This window comes from Apteryx mantelli, chromosome 21 (genome assembly GCF_036417845.1).
Source record: "Apteryx mantelli isolate bAptMan1 chromosome 21, bAptMan1.hap1, whole genome shotgun sequence".
Lineage (NCBI taxonomy): Eukaryota > Metazoa > Chordata > Aves > Apterygiformes > Apterygidae > Apteryx > Apteryx mantelli.
The window spans coordinates 13,172,108-13,188,197 of record NC_089998.1 but is presented as its reverse complement, the minus strand read 5'-3'; the positions used below and the strand labels follow the sequence as shown (position 1 = coordinate 13,188,197).

Below are 16,090 nucleotides of genomic sequence, written 5' to 3'. Positions count from 1 at the left end.
CTGATTTGGAGGAAAGGAACCAGGCTGGCTGGCTGGCCGCCACGAGCTCAGAAAGAGCAGGTCTCCTTGTGAGACTGCTCCATGGCTGAGCTGTGCCCACCACCTCATCGAGGACAGACCGTGGTCCCAAACCAAGCATTGGGCACCCGCCTCGCCAAGCCTTGGCTGACAGAAGAAAAACTGAGTGGTTAATCTTGTGATTACTGGCAATTATTCTAGCTGCAGGGCAAGAAAGTTCAGGGGTATCTGAGGAGATCACTGGGAATGGGAAATCTGCCCATGCCATCATGGAGATAGATGGTGGTCTTGTAAGGTTGTGCATTCAGGAGCAGGAGGGACAGAAATTTTGCTGTGTGATACTGGGGTCGGAGGTGTGAAGCAGGGCTGTGAGGTCCATCCTTATATTTAGGGACAAATCATTCAGAAAAAGAGCAGAAAAGGAAGAACAAAGCAAGAAGAGCAGCTGATGACAGGCAAGGCTCTGAGTAATTCTTTAGCTTCATGTACAATCACGGTGAGTCTCAAAGCCCTGGAGACCCATGATTGGCACAAGAGCAACTCCATGGCCCATAATAACACAATGAAACAATTTCCTGGGAGCGAACGGGCTCCAGCTCCCTCTCCACAGTTGTGTTAGTTCTTAAAGATCATGGGAAGAAATGCAGCTAAAAACTACGGCCTCATAAGTCAGCAAAGCTAACTGCATATACATGGCCAAGCAGTTTGCTGGAGGGGGAGCTTTTTTTCAGGGGAGAACAACACGTTCAGTCCTCCAAGGGCTCCGGTCTCTCCATTAGCAACGCCAGTTCTTGCAAAGGGAAACTTCCCTTCCAACTGTTCTTTTTCCAAAAGATCTCCTTTCCCTGCCAGTTTCCAGCATCCACATGCCAGACCCAGCAGGTCGCCAACTGCGCTGAGCTGGCATCTCCCACATTTGTCAGAATAACCTTTTCATCCCTTTCATGGCCAAAGCTCCCAGGCGTTTAACTCTGAACACATTCCTGCAGTGATTTCTGTGTGGCAGAGAGGTGCTGGGAGAGCAGCTCTGGGGCAGATCGCTGACCCTGTGAGCAGAGCAGGTAGTTTGGCCCAGCAAACCCTGCTCACAACACCCCTCAGAAAAGGACTCACGGGTCACCACACCACATCTGAGCCGGACTGACCAAGCATTTCTGTGGCCAGGTGAGAAGACCGCTCACTCTAGTGTTATTTAACTCAAAAAAGAGTTCAGGATCAGATGTGAGCTACACAGTGTCAGGCACCCCACCTACCTTTCTCAGTTAAAAAAAAAAGAAAAAAAAAAGGCACACTGAGAACCTAGGGGCAGTGCACCCTTGGGCTGGCAGGCCTTTAGCTCATTACGTGGCAATAGAAAGCCTAGCGCAACGGGAGAAATGATCACATTTATTGCCAAGCTCACAGCGACTGAAAAGAGAAAAGACCCATTAGACCCGCACATCCATCCTTCGGAAGGGAAACGCTGAACAAAGAGCTTTGCTGGGGCTTTGTGAAAAGGTCAGAGAGAGGGATACGTTCCCAGTTGTTCTGCCCAGGATCTCCTCATGGGAGAAGTGGCAGGACAAAGCTATTAGAGGGGAGGAAGCTTGTAATTAATAACCTAGAAAGGGGGCTACAGAGGAATGTATCTGCCCATGGGAAAAGCAAAATCCCGACCACAGCTTCTGTTGGAAGGAAACAGACCCAAGGGAAGGCAGGCCTGGGCAGAGGTATAAGGGTCAGTCCACTACCTGGACTCAGCCTGGGTAACACCTTGCTCCACTCCACCAGCCTCAAAGGGACTATTCATGGTGAAAGACCTTGCGGGGATTTGATGGCATCAGCACATGGTCCTGAATAGACCCTTATTCCAGTGTGACTTACTGTGGGAATTTTGGTATTTTCCTGAGACTTAGGACTTGCAGAGAAACTATTACAGCAACAGCAAAGGTGCAACATTGCTTTTATCTGCACACAAGGTATTTTATCTAGGAGAGAAATGAACAGCCAGTCATACACTGCTTCAGCTATCTACTGCATGAGATGCTACAAACTCTGTGCAAACAGACTTCCTCTAAAGACCCACATTTCTCATCTCTATAGTTACTCAGTGATGGAAAATCTGCATCCCTATAGCAGTTCCCCAGGCTTGACTGACCCTGGCCTCACTCTCCTACTAAAGCTGCCCAGTTGCCAGCAGAAAGGTCTTGGCTGGGCTAACCCAGGAGAGCTCCCTGCCTTTCGCCACCAGGCTGCCCGCAAGACCCACAAGTCTTCTCTTTACTCCTGCAGTGGTTCAGAGTCCAATGGAGTTGGTGTCTACTGGGACAGATAATCAAGTGTTTAGTTTGCCAGTGAATGGTGGTTGAAAAGAAAATATTACCAGAGTTCACAAGGTCTGTGAGAATAGTCAGAGGCTCAAGCTGCACATGCTGTGTCGTTACTGGCTTTTGCTGCTAATTGGGCATTGACTGCCAATCTGGACTTATTCCAGCGGAAAAAGGAATCTCCTTCCCTGCTTTTTTCAGACAAGTCAAAGGTTAGATACCTTTAAAGTCTGTACAACTACTTAAAGCTTTCTACACTGTTACACTTAAAAGCTATGGTGGGATTCTGTAGTTCATTAAGAGGCAGAAAAAACTACCTTTACTAAGATGCCCTGGCAAAATGAATCCCTCTCACATAATTTTCTTTTCTCAGACTGTGAAATTCCCTCTGGCTTAACAATTCCCAAAGCAAAACAGTAACTCCTGGGCATGTGGGTACCAATCTTGCTCTATTTATATGCTTCCAGACCCAGTCCAGGCTAAATCTGCACTGTGATGATTAGTCATTATTAACAGCAGATTGGGCAACCTTTAACTTTTTATCAACATCCCTGACTTCTGGAAAGTCAGAGGTTTGACTGTAACAGTCAAACTGTACTAGGATTTACTAAACAAAACTCTGCTTGATAAAATTCTTCCAGACCAGAAGCACCTTAATTTTTCTCATTAGCTTCCACTGAGCTAAAGAATAACCATAAAACATGAAGATCCTTGGAAAGAGGTGACACAAACAGGGCAACCGCAAAGAGAAACACTGATCTTTTTGTAAAGACTGATTTAGAAATGAGTTGCCTTATTTTCAGTGCAGATGATAAATGAATGATGCCACATTTCAAAAACCAGTCAAACTTCATAAAATAACAAACAGATACTGTGAATGTTCAACATTTGTTCAAGAGATCTGTACAAGTTGCTCTTTTAAAGACTGGGGTTCTTCACACAAGTGCTTGCAAAGAAACACAGATCAAACCCCTTTTGGATCGTAAGTCCTTCTAGTGAGTTTTGGTTCATGCCTCTCGTTATCTGAACATATGGGACAACTAATGAGATACTTTCCTGACCATCAGCAACTGAAACGCTTCTACGAGATGGACTCTGAACTCTGCAATGCAAGGGCCAATGCCAAGAGGCTCTGGGGCTGTCCACAGCATGGCTCACATTTGGCCGTATGACAGAGCCTGGTGTATTTTATCCTCGGCAGCCAGGGGCATTACAACAAAAGCAGGATCAGGAGGGATTTGATGCTTTCGAAGTGCCAACAAGCTGATGAAAGCCAGCACCCCGGACACACTGTCCTGCACCAGTGATGCTAAAGCTCTTCAGAAGTAGCTTCATGCAACACGGCTTTTATGAGCCCCTGCGAGATGCTGTAAGGCCTGTTCCCACTCGGCTCATGGGAGCCCTGTTCCCACAGGACACGAAGAAGACACTGCAAACTCCTGCCTGGAAAGCATGGAGGGCGAACATCACCCAGCATGTCGGCGGGAGCTGCCATCTCATCAGAGGTTCTGTCCTGGATCCCTGGCATCTCCCCTATAGACAAGGGCGCCACAGTGAAAACAGATGCTGAAGTGTTCAATGTACTGTGGGAATCAGCCTTGCTGGCTCCTTGTTTTTTATTTGCAGTACTGCAGATAAGAAACCCAGGGTGTTGTGGGAAACAGGAAGACCTTATCTCCCATCCCAAGATGCTTCTCCTGTCACAGCCTTGCTTTCTTTTCACTGGCTTGCCTGATACAAAATGATATGTGTCCGCTGAGTGGGCTTCATGCTGCTGCTTTGTGCCTGAGACTCTGAGCAGTTCTTTGGGAAGCACCACCAAACCCCCGAGCACCTGGATTTCATCAGGATAAACCTGCAGGCACACTCCCCAGGCTCTCCGCGAAGCCCAGCAGACACTGCACTGACTTTCTTTTCTTTCATGAACAGAGCTGCTGAGCACTTCATCTAATAGCTGCAGTATGGACAGGAAATCAGTTGCATCAGATGATAGTTTTTAAGAACATATTGGTCTTTTAGTGTCAAGCCAAGACTTCCACAAATCAGTACTTAAAGTTGGATAGTGAATCTTTAGTCAGATTTCTATATAAAACCACTGGCATTCAAAGCAGCTGAGCCCTTATGGAACTGTATGGAACTGTAGTTCTAGGTCTCTTGATAGTCACGTAACTACAATAAACCCAGCTAGCTGTTACTCATCACGTTCATTATCTGTCTTGAGGAAGCATCTAGCAGTCCAGGCTGTTGTTTAGGATACTGCTGTGCTAGGCTCTGTACTAACAACAAATGAAAAGAAGGGTTCAAACACATGCCAGTCTCAGAGTACATCTCAGATAGACATATCCAAGCTGATTTGGGGCATCTGAGCTCAGATGCTGGTCTCAATCTAGCTGTAGCACCACAGTGCTCAATGCAGGCTGCAAAATCTGTCCAGAAAGCTGGATTAGCTGATCCAGGGCACTAGTCCACCCTGAGTTCAGTGATATTTGTTGCTGACACAAGGCTGTGTCACTAGTGTCCAGCAGTGAGAGCCATGGAAACATCCTCTTTGCTTAAGTTCTTACATGGGACCAAAATTGCTTTAAAAATCCCAGCTTTGGACCCACTGTTTTTGATAGCCTCCTGTGGAATTTTTGCATTAAAGACCCCCTGAAGCTGAGTCTGGGTGTTACCTTCCAGCTTTCAACACCAAGGATGCTTCAAATTAGAGCCCTGTTACAGCCATAAACCTCAGTCTGGAGATGGAAAGGGACCACCTGGGAGGTTTAATGAAGTCTGTAATGGGGAGGGCAGGAGTGAGGATTCATCTAGGCCCACCAGCCTCTGGGAGTAAAACTGAGATCAAAGTATTGCCAAGGGACCCGTGGGAATGTTTGCTTTTATTCCCAAGGCCACACATCTCTTTCTGCTGCCTGGCAAAGAGGGGCCGCAGACTTCAGCTACAAACTGCAGCACAAACTGATGGCTCTAAAATACCAGAAACCAGCCAGGGATTCCCGAGGAGGTAGGAAGTAGGCTTAGTGGTACCTTTATGTGCCTATGAATGACTCCTTTTAACATTTCATGTACATCCGAGCACGAGCAGAGCCCTGAATTAGTAGCAGCATCTCTAACACTCAGGCAATCCTTTTTTTGGCCTCCGCGCATCAGCAAGATGCTGCTTTGCAGGGCTGATGAAGACATCTCAACTTGGAGCTGGGCTTTACCAACGCCAACTGGAACAGAGCTGCTGAGCGGGGAAAAACACAAGAAAGCCCCCTGACCTGGGAGCGGAGAGGAGAAGGGGATTAAGCGGAGGGATTAGCAGGGAAAAAAACCGAAGGTCATCCTCAGTGAGAAAGAAATGAGGTAACACTCGCAGAGCCAGTTCTGCGCTACTCCCCCTGCCGCCCTTCCTGCCTCCCCTCCCCATGTCCCAGGAGCGCGGCAGCTCCCTTTGTGTCTCCTGTGACCCAGGAATTATGAGTGTGGGAACGCGGGCTGCGAGGGTGCCCTGCGCTCTCCTGCGGGCCTTGCAGTCCCACAAAGGCGAGAGCGAGTTTTGTGGGGGAAAAAAGGCAGTGAGAAAATCGCTCCAGCTTTTTTTGAAGGCAGAAGCAGAGGCTGGCAGGGCTGGGGAACACGGCTCTGCCTTTAACTGCTTGCCCCGCGCTTGTATTTCCATTCCCAGCACAAAGCAGCATTACAAACATCAAAAGCAGAGACGCCATGCGGGGCTTTCCCTTGGCTCCACGCATCCCCGCAGCAGCCATTCCCATGAGACCTGACACCGACCGTCTCTCATGACCCTCTGTTAGAGACTGCACATGCACTTTGCCGAAAGCTCAGAAATTCTGGTAAATCAGAGAGCAACAAATCCTATAAGCAAAGGGACCTTTGCTAAAGACTGGACTTGTATATTTAGTGAGACGGCTGAAAAGGCTCCACATTATGGTCGTGATGCGTGGGCTGGGTGACACGCACTCCGTATGGGACCTGGGTATCTAATTCTCATTCACTTGACTATTGAAACCTCAAGGACAGAGCAGACTAGCAGGATCCTTCCAAATCCTCCTCCTCCTTCTCCCCCTCTCTCCTCCCACAGCCCTGGACCTACGCAAGCCTACCCAGCTGCCAGGGGCTGAACACAAGGTGTTCCTGGCCACCGAGCAGTGGCAGGTGCCAGCCTGCACCAGGGCAGCTCTAGCTATTCCCCTTGAAGATCTCCCTATGGCCTGCCACTATCGAATGCCTTCTTTGTAGAGAGAAGAGCCTGTATCTTCTCCACGCATCTCCTCCCAGCACATCTACCTTCGGGGGGAGCAGCTGGATGGGGAGGGGATCCTGATGTGCACGCACCAGGGTTAGGAGGACACGGCACCTCTGCATGGCCAGAAATCTTTCGTTTCGAGACTCTCTGTGACTCTTCTTGCAGCACATGGACCATCTTGTCCTCCCTCCAAAGCTAAAATCCAAACCTGGGACAGGATGGGATGCCACAGCAGACTGAGGGTGAAGGGCTTGGCAGCAGACACCGGCACCCAAAGGAGCTGTGTTGCGCCTTCAGGCTAGCCCCAAGTGGGCTGAGAGGTGGGGGCACGTGGACGTGCTGAGCTACGTTCCTGTGGGTGCAGTGACTTGTGCAGCAAGGCTGTCATGGCTGAAGGAAGCAGGCCGAGAGGGGCCTGTGCAGGACTTTGGCCCTTGAAGACTCCATGGCCCTGACTCGGGAGGCAAAGGCAGCGATGGAGAATCCTAGTGCAGCAGCAAACACTACTAACTGCTCTTCTCTCTGCATGTCTTGCTTGCTCCACACAGCAAGCTATGGAGGTGGCTACGGGTACCTGACCCTACCCAACTGCTCTCGCCAACCCAGCTGGAGACTGGGAGACCTCAGACCACCAAAGCCACCAGTCCCCATCTGCAGTGACACAGGTGAGTGCTGGCTTCTCTGCAGCTGGCTGGAAGGAAACCTCCACCACGAGAGCTAACCTTCAAAATCTGCGAACAAAGGCATTTGCATTTCAAGAGTTGTGAGGCTGAAATCAGCCCTGGGATATAACCTAGGTTTCAACCTTAAGAGGGAGTGGTTATGTTTCTCTGCAAGCTGGGAACATCAGCTCCCAGTAAAATACCTCTTGGCCATGTCAGAAAGGCCAACCCATGATTAACGACTAATTAGGAAATGTCTGCTGTTATTATTAGTCTAACAATCCTGGTAAGGAAGGCTCCTTACCTTAGAAAAAATGGATGTCATTTCAAATAGTCCCCAAATGTAACAAGCCACTGTGGGAAAATACAGACTTTTATAAAAACAAATAGTCTCCTTTTGCGCATGAGTTTTTATTTTTAAATAATCCAATGCCAACCAAATCTTTCTTCATAAAGCTCTGTAACACAGGGAACTTGTTAGACCTGGAGAGGCAGGGGAGTCCAAACAGTGTGCTCTGCTTTGGGTAGCTGCTTTCTGCATCAAGAAATGGAAGCTACATTTCCCAGTATAAGTACATTATCTCTGGCTCCTCTTCATAGCACAGCAAGGCAGCCCAAACCCATAACAAAATCTGCCATTAAAAAAATAAAACAAAACATAAAGCCATTTGAGGGGACCAGTGTCATTTTATCAGGTGATCTTCTTAATTCTTCTTGGACTTAACAGTAATTTATTGTGAAACCTAAGTCACAGGCAATACCAGCATTGGAATCAGAGCCCTAACTGGATATTAAGTTGTTTTATTTAGTATTGCAATTAAATGGGAGCCTTACTTATCAGTTGCTAGGATATCAGAGAAATATGGAACAGATACAGTGGTTAAGAAGTCAAATTTTAAATACATCAGAGGTTGCCTAGAAAGAAATTCCCAAGAAATACAAAGCCAGTTTCTAATAAACAGGTATTATTCAAATCCAGTTCTAAAGCCATTAGTGTACATACTCCTCCTTAGGCTTTCAAATAACTTCCATTAACTTCAGGAGATCAGTTCAAAGGATTAGTAAATAGATTAGCTAAAGTCTGGACTGCATTCTGCAAAATGGAAAGTACTCTGTAATTGATATGCATTGTAATTAGGGATAATCACAGGGATCCTCAACTGTGTATCACTGAAAAAGGTGACTTCTTGAGTTATATTGTCAAGTATTTTTCAGCTGTGACATCAGACAAATAACATTCTCTTTTTTCCCATGAAAAACACTGAGCACAGACCTAGCAATGCAACTAGAAATTCAAGAAATTAACGTTGCCCTTAGCTAAGTATATTGAGAAACTGAATAGCCAGAAAAAAACGTACTAAGTAACCTGCATTTTCAAAACGCTTACGGTAAATAGGGTTTGTGCTTTGGGGCAGCTGCTGTGTCATCTGCAAAGGGCAGGGAGCCCCATGGATTGCCCCACCAGCACCAGCCTCGCAAAAACAGAGCGTCTTATGAGGTGTCTTTGTGGGTCATACCCGTATCTTGGAACCAAATCCTTCTCCAGCCCCCCCCTCAGAAGGACAGCCCGTGATTTTGGGACTCGATGCTCAGGAAAGATCAGGTTTGGCATTTGCCTAGTCTGAAATTTGGAAATCATCTTTTCTTCCTTTCCGCATACGCCCCCAGTAGGGATGTCAAGTCCATGCTTGTGTCAGGTAAAGCTCTCAGCAAGGGGTTCATTAGGTATGTAGCAAAAGTAAACAGAATAAAGATACTGGAGAGGGAGCACAAAGCACCAGCCTGGTTTCCCTCTCCCCAAAATCATTGTACTTTCTTTTATGCTGGCCCCTGCACACAAAGTAAGAGGTAAGTGCAACTCTGACATCTACACCTGCGTGTCTGTCCAGCCTGCAACCCCACAATCCCTTCTTGAGTTTGGGTGCCACTGCTCCCAGATACACCCAACAGCATTATCCCAAACTGAGCACACTGTCCCAGGTGCTGCCGGGACACTGATGGCAGATGACGAATCCACAGACATCTTTGTGCTGCGGCTCTCATTTCCCTTAGGAGAGTTAAGATGCTCATTTGGAAACCATGAGCTCTCTGCTTACTTCATCGCATATATGGTGAGTAATTCCATCATTTAAAGAGTTGACGATGATGAAAACAAGTGGAATGATCAGAAAGGAAATTAAAAATAGCCTTCATGTGGCACTGTGTCAACTGTTCATGTTTAGATTTTAATTTTATTTTTTATTCCAAGTTTCTTGATAAAATATTTTCCCATGCTGAATACACTTGGAATGTCCCCTTCATCACGGCATTCCTGATGGATGAGCCAGGCTGTCGCAGATCCTATGCCAGGAGAATTGTATTCCCTCTGCTCCACAATTCTCACTCCCACATCCACACCTTTGGGACCCGGAAGTCATTCATCAACATGTACCAGCCAGGAAGGCACCTCTCAAGGCAGAGACATCATGTTGGAAATAATATGGAAAGGAAGCAGAGTGTTAGACAGCAAGGACTAATTGGGGACCAGGTCTCTTTTTGGCTCCTACACTGATGAGTAGTAGGTAAGATTTTCAGCAGGGAGATTTTACAGCCACAAGTCCCACTGATACCGGTAGAAAATGGATGTTTTGCTGTTTTGTGTGCCTGACCCTCCAGATGGTGAGCTTCCCAGTGCACAGGCTCATTCTTGCTCCGTGGATGCCCAGACCTAAGCTCAGCAGAGACCTGGTGGGGTTCATCTCACCTGGTTACAATGGAAACGTCTACACCTCGGCTTGGCACCCATTGCTCTGTTCATATTCATTGGAGGAAAATAGTGCAATTCACCTCACTAAGAGCAGCTGCCTACTCGAGGCTAAAGCAAAACATGTCCTAGATATCATTACTTAGAAAGGGGTCCCAGAGGACAACTCCCCTACCTTGCGTCCAGGCCACCAAGAGTCCACGCTGCTACCAGGTGTGAAAAATCAGAAAAAAACTTTCCTCCCTTTTCCAGATTCTATTTTTCTTGGAAGCATTTGAAACAAAATGAAAGTCTGATTTCAAAATCTTTGAATCAAAATATTTGGTGCTTTTTTAAAAAAGTGTGAATCTAAATTAAATTTTGGATTTGCCTTTCCCCTCTTTCCTCATCATGAGAAATGACTAGTCTTTGGGTTTTCTTTCAATTTTTTTTAAATTTTTGCTTTACAAACACCTTCCCCTGGGTGCAGGTTCCAAGGGTGTGTGGCAAGGTTTCATTATGAAAAATTTCTGAGTTGCAAAAATAGGAAACACCTCTCTTTCCCCAGGCTCCCACCATTCATTTATCTCCTGTAGAGGAAACATAAACATTTATTGCTTCTTTATTTAAGGGGGATGTATTAAAAACCCATTTGCTAAAAATTCCATTTTGTTAAAAGAAATCAAAGCAGGGAGAAGGGAATATTGAAAAAAGTGTTTGTAGGCAAAAATGTTAGTCAAAATATTTTGGTTGCTTCTCTGGAGGGGCAGAGATGTGACTATGATACTAAAAATAATAATTAACAATTAACAGTGAACCACAGTGTGATGCCCATCTCCTATGAGCCAGTAAATTCACACCTTTTGCTTCAGATAATTACCACTGAGCCCCAATTTTTGGGGTCACTGTTTGCTAGATTTGCAGTTAGCTTTCTAATACTGGTACTGCATGAATTGCATTTGAAAAATCAGTCTTGCCCACAGTCGCCTGTTAACGGTCGGTGAAAAATTGCATGTTGTTGTCCCTTTCCTAAGAAAGAGCTGTGTCCTTGCAGATAGCACTGATAGCAATGCTCAGTGGATGGGCTGCTGATGCACTGGGTGCTTTCCAAAGACGGGTGTAGCTTTGCTCCCACTAGGACAGGAAGAAATGGTGGCTAGGTACACTAAAGGTACCTTAAACTTTCTCTAACATGATAGGCAGGGAAGTGGTGACTAGTGATTTCTGGGAAGGAGGTTTTATTTATTGTCTACAAAAAAAGCACCAATCTCTCCCAAAGTAGTGGGAAAAGACCCATACTCATAAATCACGTTTTTTTTTAATGTTGTGGCACTAGTTACACTCCAGAGTTACCGCTGCCAGTGTGAGCATAGACAGAGACACAAACGACCAGAGATGAGACAGTCTGATGATATTTATCTGGAGGCCAATACCAGCCATTTCCAATTAAACATTTATAACATGGAGCCAAACAGCACAATACAGAAAACACTAGGTGTTGAAAGCAACATTGCGTGAAAGCCCACATTGAAAAACATCACTGACACGGTGGGAAAAAGACAGATCTTGGTGCCAGTTAAAATTTATGTTAGAGCTCCACCTTTGACCCAGAAGAACTTATAGCTACACCCTGAAGGCCTCAGGGTACAACGGATAAACTGTCCTCATGCAGTTAGTATGAAGGAGATTCAAGTTTCAGCCATGACATCTGCTGAAGGCTCATCCACCAATCCACCTAGACTTGGGGCACAGGAGGCAGAAGCCTCAGGCCACCATGCTGGCCATGCTGCCTCCATGTATGTCTCTGGCTATAGAAACCGCTGGTCTGTTTTGCTTGGGGTGGCCTTGGGCTATGCAACCAGCAGCTCCTTAGGGCCTGTCAAATCTTCCTACAGGGGAAATGATCGGCAAGTCTCATCGCCCATCTCTCCTAAATGCAGTATAGAGAGAAATCAGCATTTTGAGAGCGTGATTCAGCTGCTCCATTTCAGACATTTGCTTTAGGGTCTCAGAAATGGCCTTTTTTCTCCATTTACTACAGAGGGGTCTGAACAACCCACTCACATGGAGACATCTCCATCGTGGATATTGGAAGCTAAGCAACAAGACTTCTGGACAAGCTCTCTTGGGCATGCTGTTTCTCCCTCCTCTGTATTACCCATCTGTAAAGCCAATTTCTGTCCATCAGTGTGGCCTCTTGTGACTTGGCATACATACGCTGCTTTCACCACAGACAGGCACCTTTGAATGATGGCAGTTTGGCCCAAAGCATCAGTCCTGGAGAAAGACTCTCCCTTTAAGGAGAAAGGCAAAGCTCTTCGTGCACAGATTTGTGCTTGTTTTGTCATGGGACACATTACCATGAACCCAAAAGAGGAAGGAAAAAGGGGGGTGGGGAGCTTTTGCCTTTCTGGTGGGAACAGTGTTTGAGTTAACTTTGTTTCCCTTGGGGAAAGGCACCAAAATAACAGAGGAAGGGGGGTGTGTTGGGGGGGAATCAAGTTAAAAAGGCTACGTAATCTGCCTGGGAAAAAAAAGCACTTTCGACAGTGCTCATGAGCCTGTCCATCTGATTGCTGCTGTGCAGAGAGGGCAGTTCAGCTTGACACATGTTGAGGAGAGCAAACCGCCACCATGCTTCCCTCAGCGCCCAGCTTCCAGGATGGGAAGCACGACCAGCTCTTCCCTTTGCCCTGCTGGTGGCACTCGTCTGGCGCAGAGGTGACGTGGCTCCTTTGGGGTGAGACCTGTGCTGATGGCCAAAGATGAACTTTCCTGAGTCCCATTGCAGAGCCACATGTGAAATTTGCCCTCTTTGAGGCTCTCAAAAGGCAGCATTTCAAAGGGAAGAGGCACAGATGAGGGAACTGTGGCCTGGAGAAGTTACTTGCTCAGGATCACCCTGAACACTGAGCTGAGAATCAACCTGGGATCTGGCCTCCCACTCCGCATCCTCATCACAAGGCTGCTCTGCCTACATGTAACTTGCCTTTTTTGCTACAGTGCCTGAAATTGGCATTTGAAGTCAAGGCAGGCAGATGTCCCTCAAGAGGGTCCATGTGTGGTATTGATACCCAGCTCACTCTCAGCCCTGTCCCACAGCTCCTCCAAACAGGGGACCAATCTTGTGATGCTCTCAGCCACAGCAGAGAGAGGTCCTGAGGCTGAACCAGCCTCTTTTACAGCCCTGTGTCCTCCTATGTGGTCAGCCAGGGTTTTGCTAACTTCTGATTGAGCAGAAGTTCATTTCTCCTAACTTCGGCTGCCCAAAAAACACAGCATGCAGACAAATACTGTCCTCTAGACACCTCTACAAGGGTAACACCAAAGAGTGCCTGCAGAACATGGTTCATCCCACCTAAACTAAGTGGGAGAACCATCAAGGAAATCAGGGTGATGAGTCACTGTGAGGTTCCTCACCTTTAGACAGAGAGATTGAGGGGAGGTGAATCTACCTGAGCATCCTGCCATCCTTTGCTTTCCATGAGGGAGCAGAGGTGAATCTATCTGACCATTCCACTGTCCTTCCCTTTCCATATGGGAGTGGAGGTGAATCCACCCAAGCATCCTGCCATTCTTCACTTTCCATGAAGGAGCATCCCCAGGAGCAGCTGGTGCAGACAGGCAGCACGGGCACTAGTGTTGGGCTTTATTTCAAAGTGTACGGCCAGCAGGATTCACTTAGATCAGCAGACAGTTAAAATCTCACGATAATGATGCTGGCAATATCTTTTTTTCTCACTGAAGTGCTACTTTCCTTAAGCAACACCAGCTAGGAACCTGCAGGAAGTACGCTGAGTAGGGCCAATGTCTGGTATTCCTATGTAAAACAAAAATATTTCCAACCTCTACCTTTTTGTCTAAGGACATATCTCGAACCCAGCAGAAAGTGGGTTAAATAACTGCTTGAGCTTTCCCTGGCAAAACTTAGCAGCAACCGCACAACAGAGCAATCTCTGGACTGCCTAGGATATACACAACGCATTATTACTGCTAGACTGGCTCACAGCGGTATCCAACTGTGACAACACCAGGATCTCAGAAGACAGCATGAGGGTGAAACATGCAATATCCTGCCCATAAGATTACCATAATGAAGAAAAGCAGACATTAAATACTAGCACAAGCCTTAACTGAACTGTTCTCCAGAAGCAGTAGAGAGCAGGTCAGCTACCTATGACTGCAATGTCTGTTATCTCAGGGCGGGCAACCTCCTCTTTGCGCAAATGAAAATTCTCCAATCTACTTCAAATTCATTCTGCTCCAAAATCCACAATGACTAATCCCATATCAGCAAAACTGCTCCCAGACATCATTTTTTTCCCCCTCTAATTCTTACATAGTGTTGAACATTGTTCATGACTGGCTAGTTACAGAGGAGAAAGAGCAACCCTGCTAGGAAGCCCCTATCCACCCTGAGCACTGAATATCAGAATTCACCGACAGTTTAGGAGATTGTCCATCTACCACAGCCGAGCAGATTTATCAGCTCAGTTCAAAGCATGGACACACATCCTCTGCTCCTCAGCATGTTTCACTATAGAAGGGTGCAGTTACAGTGCAGCTGTTTGTAACGCAGCTCACTGGGCTTCCTTGATCTCCCACTAATCAGTCCATGTGGAGAGTGGCTTTCCTGTCTGCTGTGGCTGCTTCTGCCTGTCTTTGTGGCAGAGCTTGTCAACACGGTTGCACAGAATCCTGCTCACACTCTTGGCTTTTAATACACCCCTCAAAGACAGTTAAAAGCATGAGGTCAAAGTAGTGGACAGGAGAGATGGAACAAATATCTTGATGAAGTTATTGCATATAAGACTCCAAGTGCTATACTTATATCACTACTTAAGTAGGTAAAACACATAAACCCAGCAGCAACTCTTAAGTACTTCTTGTCTGAAGGAACTGGTATTTTTGCCACATCCTCCACAGGGTAGGAGGGTGCAAAGAAACCATTTTAGCTTCTTGCAGTGTCCTTATCTTTCTTCCCATACATGCAGCAGGCTGTTGATCCTTGCAGGATCTCTGCTCATTTTTCAGCAGCACTGACCACTAGTCCTGCTTGTCTTTCAAAATCCCACCTTACATTTTGACTACCCTGCTTGTATGCAACTTGTTATTGGTTTTACTAATGCTGCACCTCTATTTTCTACAGATTCTTGCTTGGCTTAAATCACCCTTTTGAAATTTGCCATATTATCTCCTGCATTTTATTGCCTTCAAAGTATCATGCCGGATGGGTGGAAAGAGGCTGTTACAGGCACTCTAATGACCTCTGCGGCAAGTGTAACTAGAACAATTTTCTTTTTTTAACTTTAATACTAGCATTTTCAGTAAATCACTTCATTAAAATCCTCCTAAGTAATTGATGAAAAGATAAATTTAATAACAATTACAACAATGAAAATAAAAACTTTAGGGCATAACACCTTTGAACTGTAGGAAGCTCAGGAAGTCACAGAAATGCACTTCATGAATTTAGGCTGAGAGGTATTCCTGAATCTGCAGACAAGCTCATGTTTGATATCTGTCCTCCTCTTCAGAACTGAAATAAGACATACACAAAAAAAATAGTCATAGCCAAAATCTGGATCCCTGTCATTTTTGTCTCCACCTTGTGAAAGAAATGTAAGACTAGAAGACCTTTACTTACTTTGGTCTGTTTCTTTTATGGCTTCTCTTCCATGTAGAGCAAAAAGTCATACTGATCGCATGGCCATGGAAACTGGGTTGGGAAAGGGGCTGTGGATATTAGGCATCTAGTTCTCAGACTTGGAATTTCCATGGAAAATTCCCATTGGTTTTGGTGGAAATTTCCACAACCTTTACTGGCGTCCTCACGGTTAATAACGACAATGATTATCTCCATTCTCCCTTCTTTCCTCCACTGCCCTTTTCCCATCATCTATCTGAAACATAAATGATTTGCATTACCTAATAGCTGCATTCCTAATTATGTCATGAGAGGGCACAGGAGACCCAAGAAAAAGAAGACTACCTGCAGATCTGCCATATCACCAGGCACATATAAGACATGCCACCTGAGGACAAAAGGCTGAAGAGTATGGTCCTCAAATGCTCTCTGCCCATCCAAAACCTGGCACAGCAGATTTCAACCACATTGCATTAATCTGCCCAC

The 16,090-nt window shown here is 46.2% G+C and overlaps 1 protein-coding gene across 9 annotated transcripts in view; it reads right to left on the bottom strand.

Moving 5' to 3' along the window:
* EXD3 (exonuclease 3'-5' domain containing 3) overlaps positions 1 to 16,090 on the bottom strand; it is a 335,146-nt gene that overhangs the window by 85,747 nt on the left and 233,309 nt on the right. Inside the window, exon 21 of one of the 9 annotated variants that reach the window (XM_067309039.1) lies at positions 15,376 to 15,496. The exons of the other annotated variants lie outside the window; for them this stretch is intronic. Within the exon in view, the coding sequence (XP_067165140.1) occupies positions 15,491 to 15,496 (6 nt within the window). The 3' untranslated portion in view covers positions 15,376 to 15,490. Of the gene's footprint in view, positions 1 to 15,375; positions 15,497 to 16,090 lie in introns of those variants that run through there. 9 annotated transcript variants of the gene reach the window in all.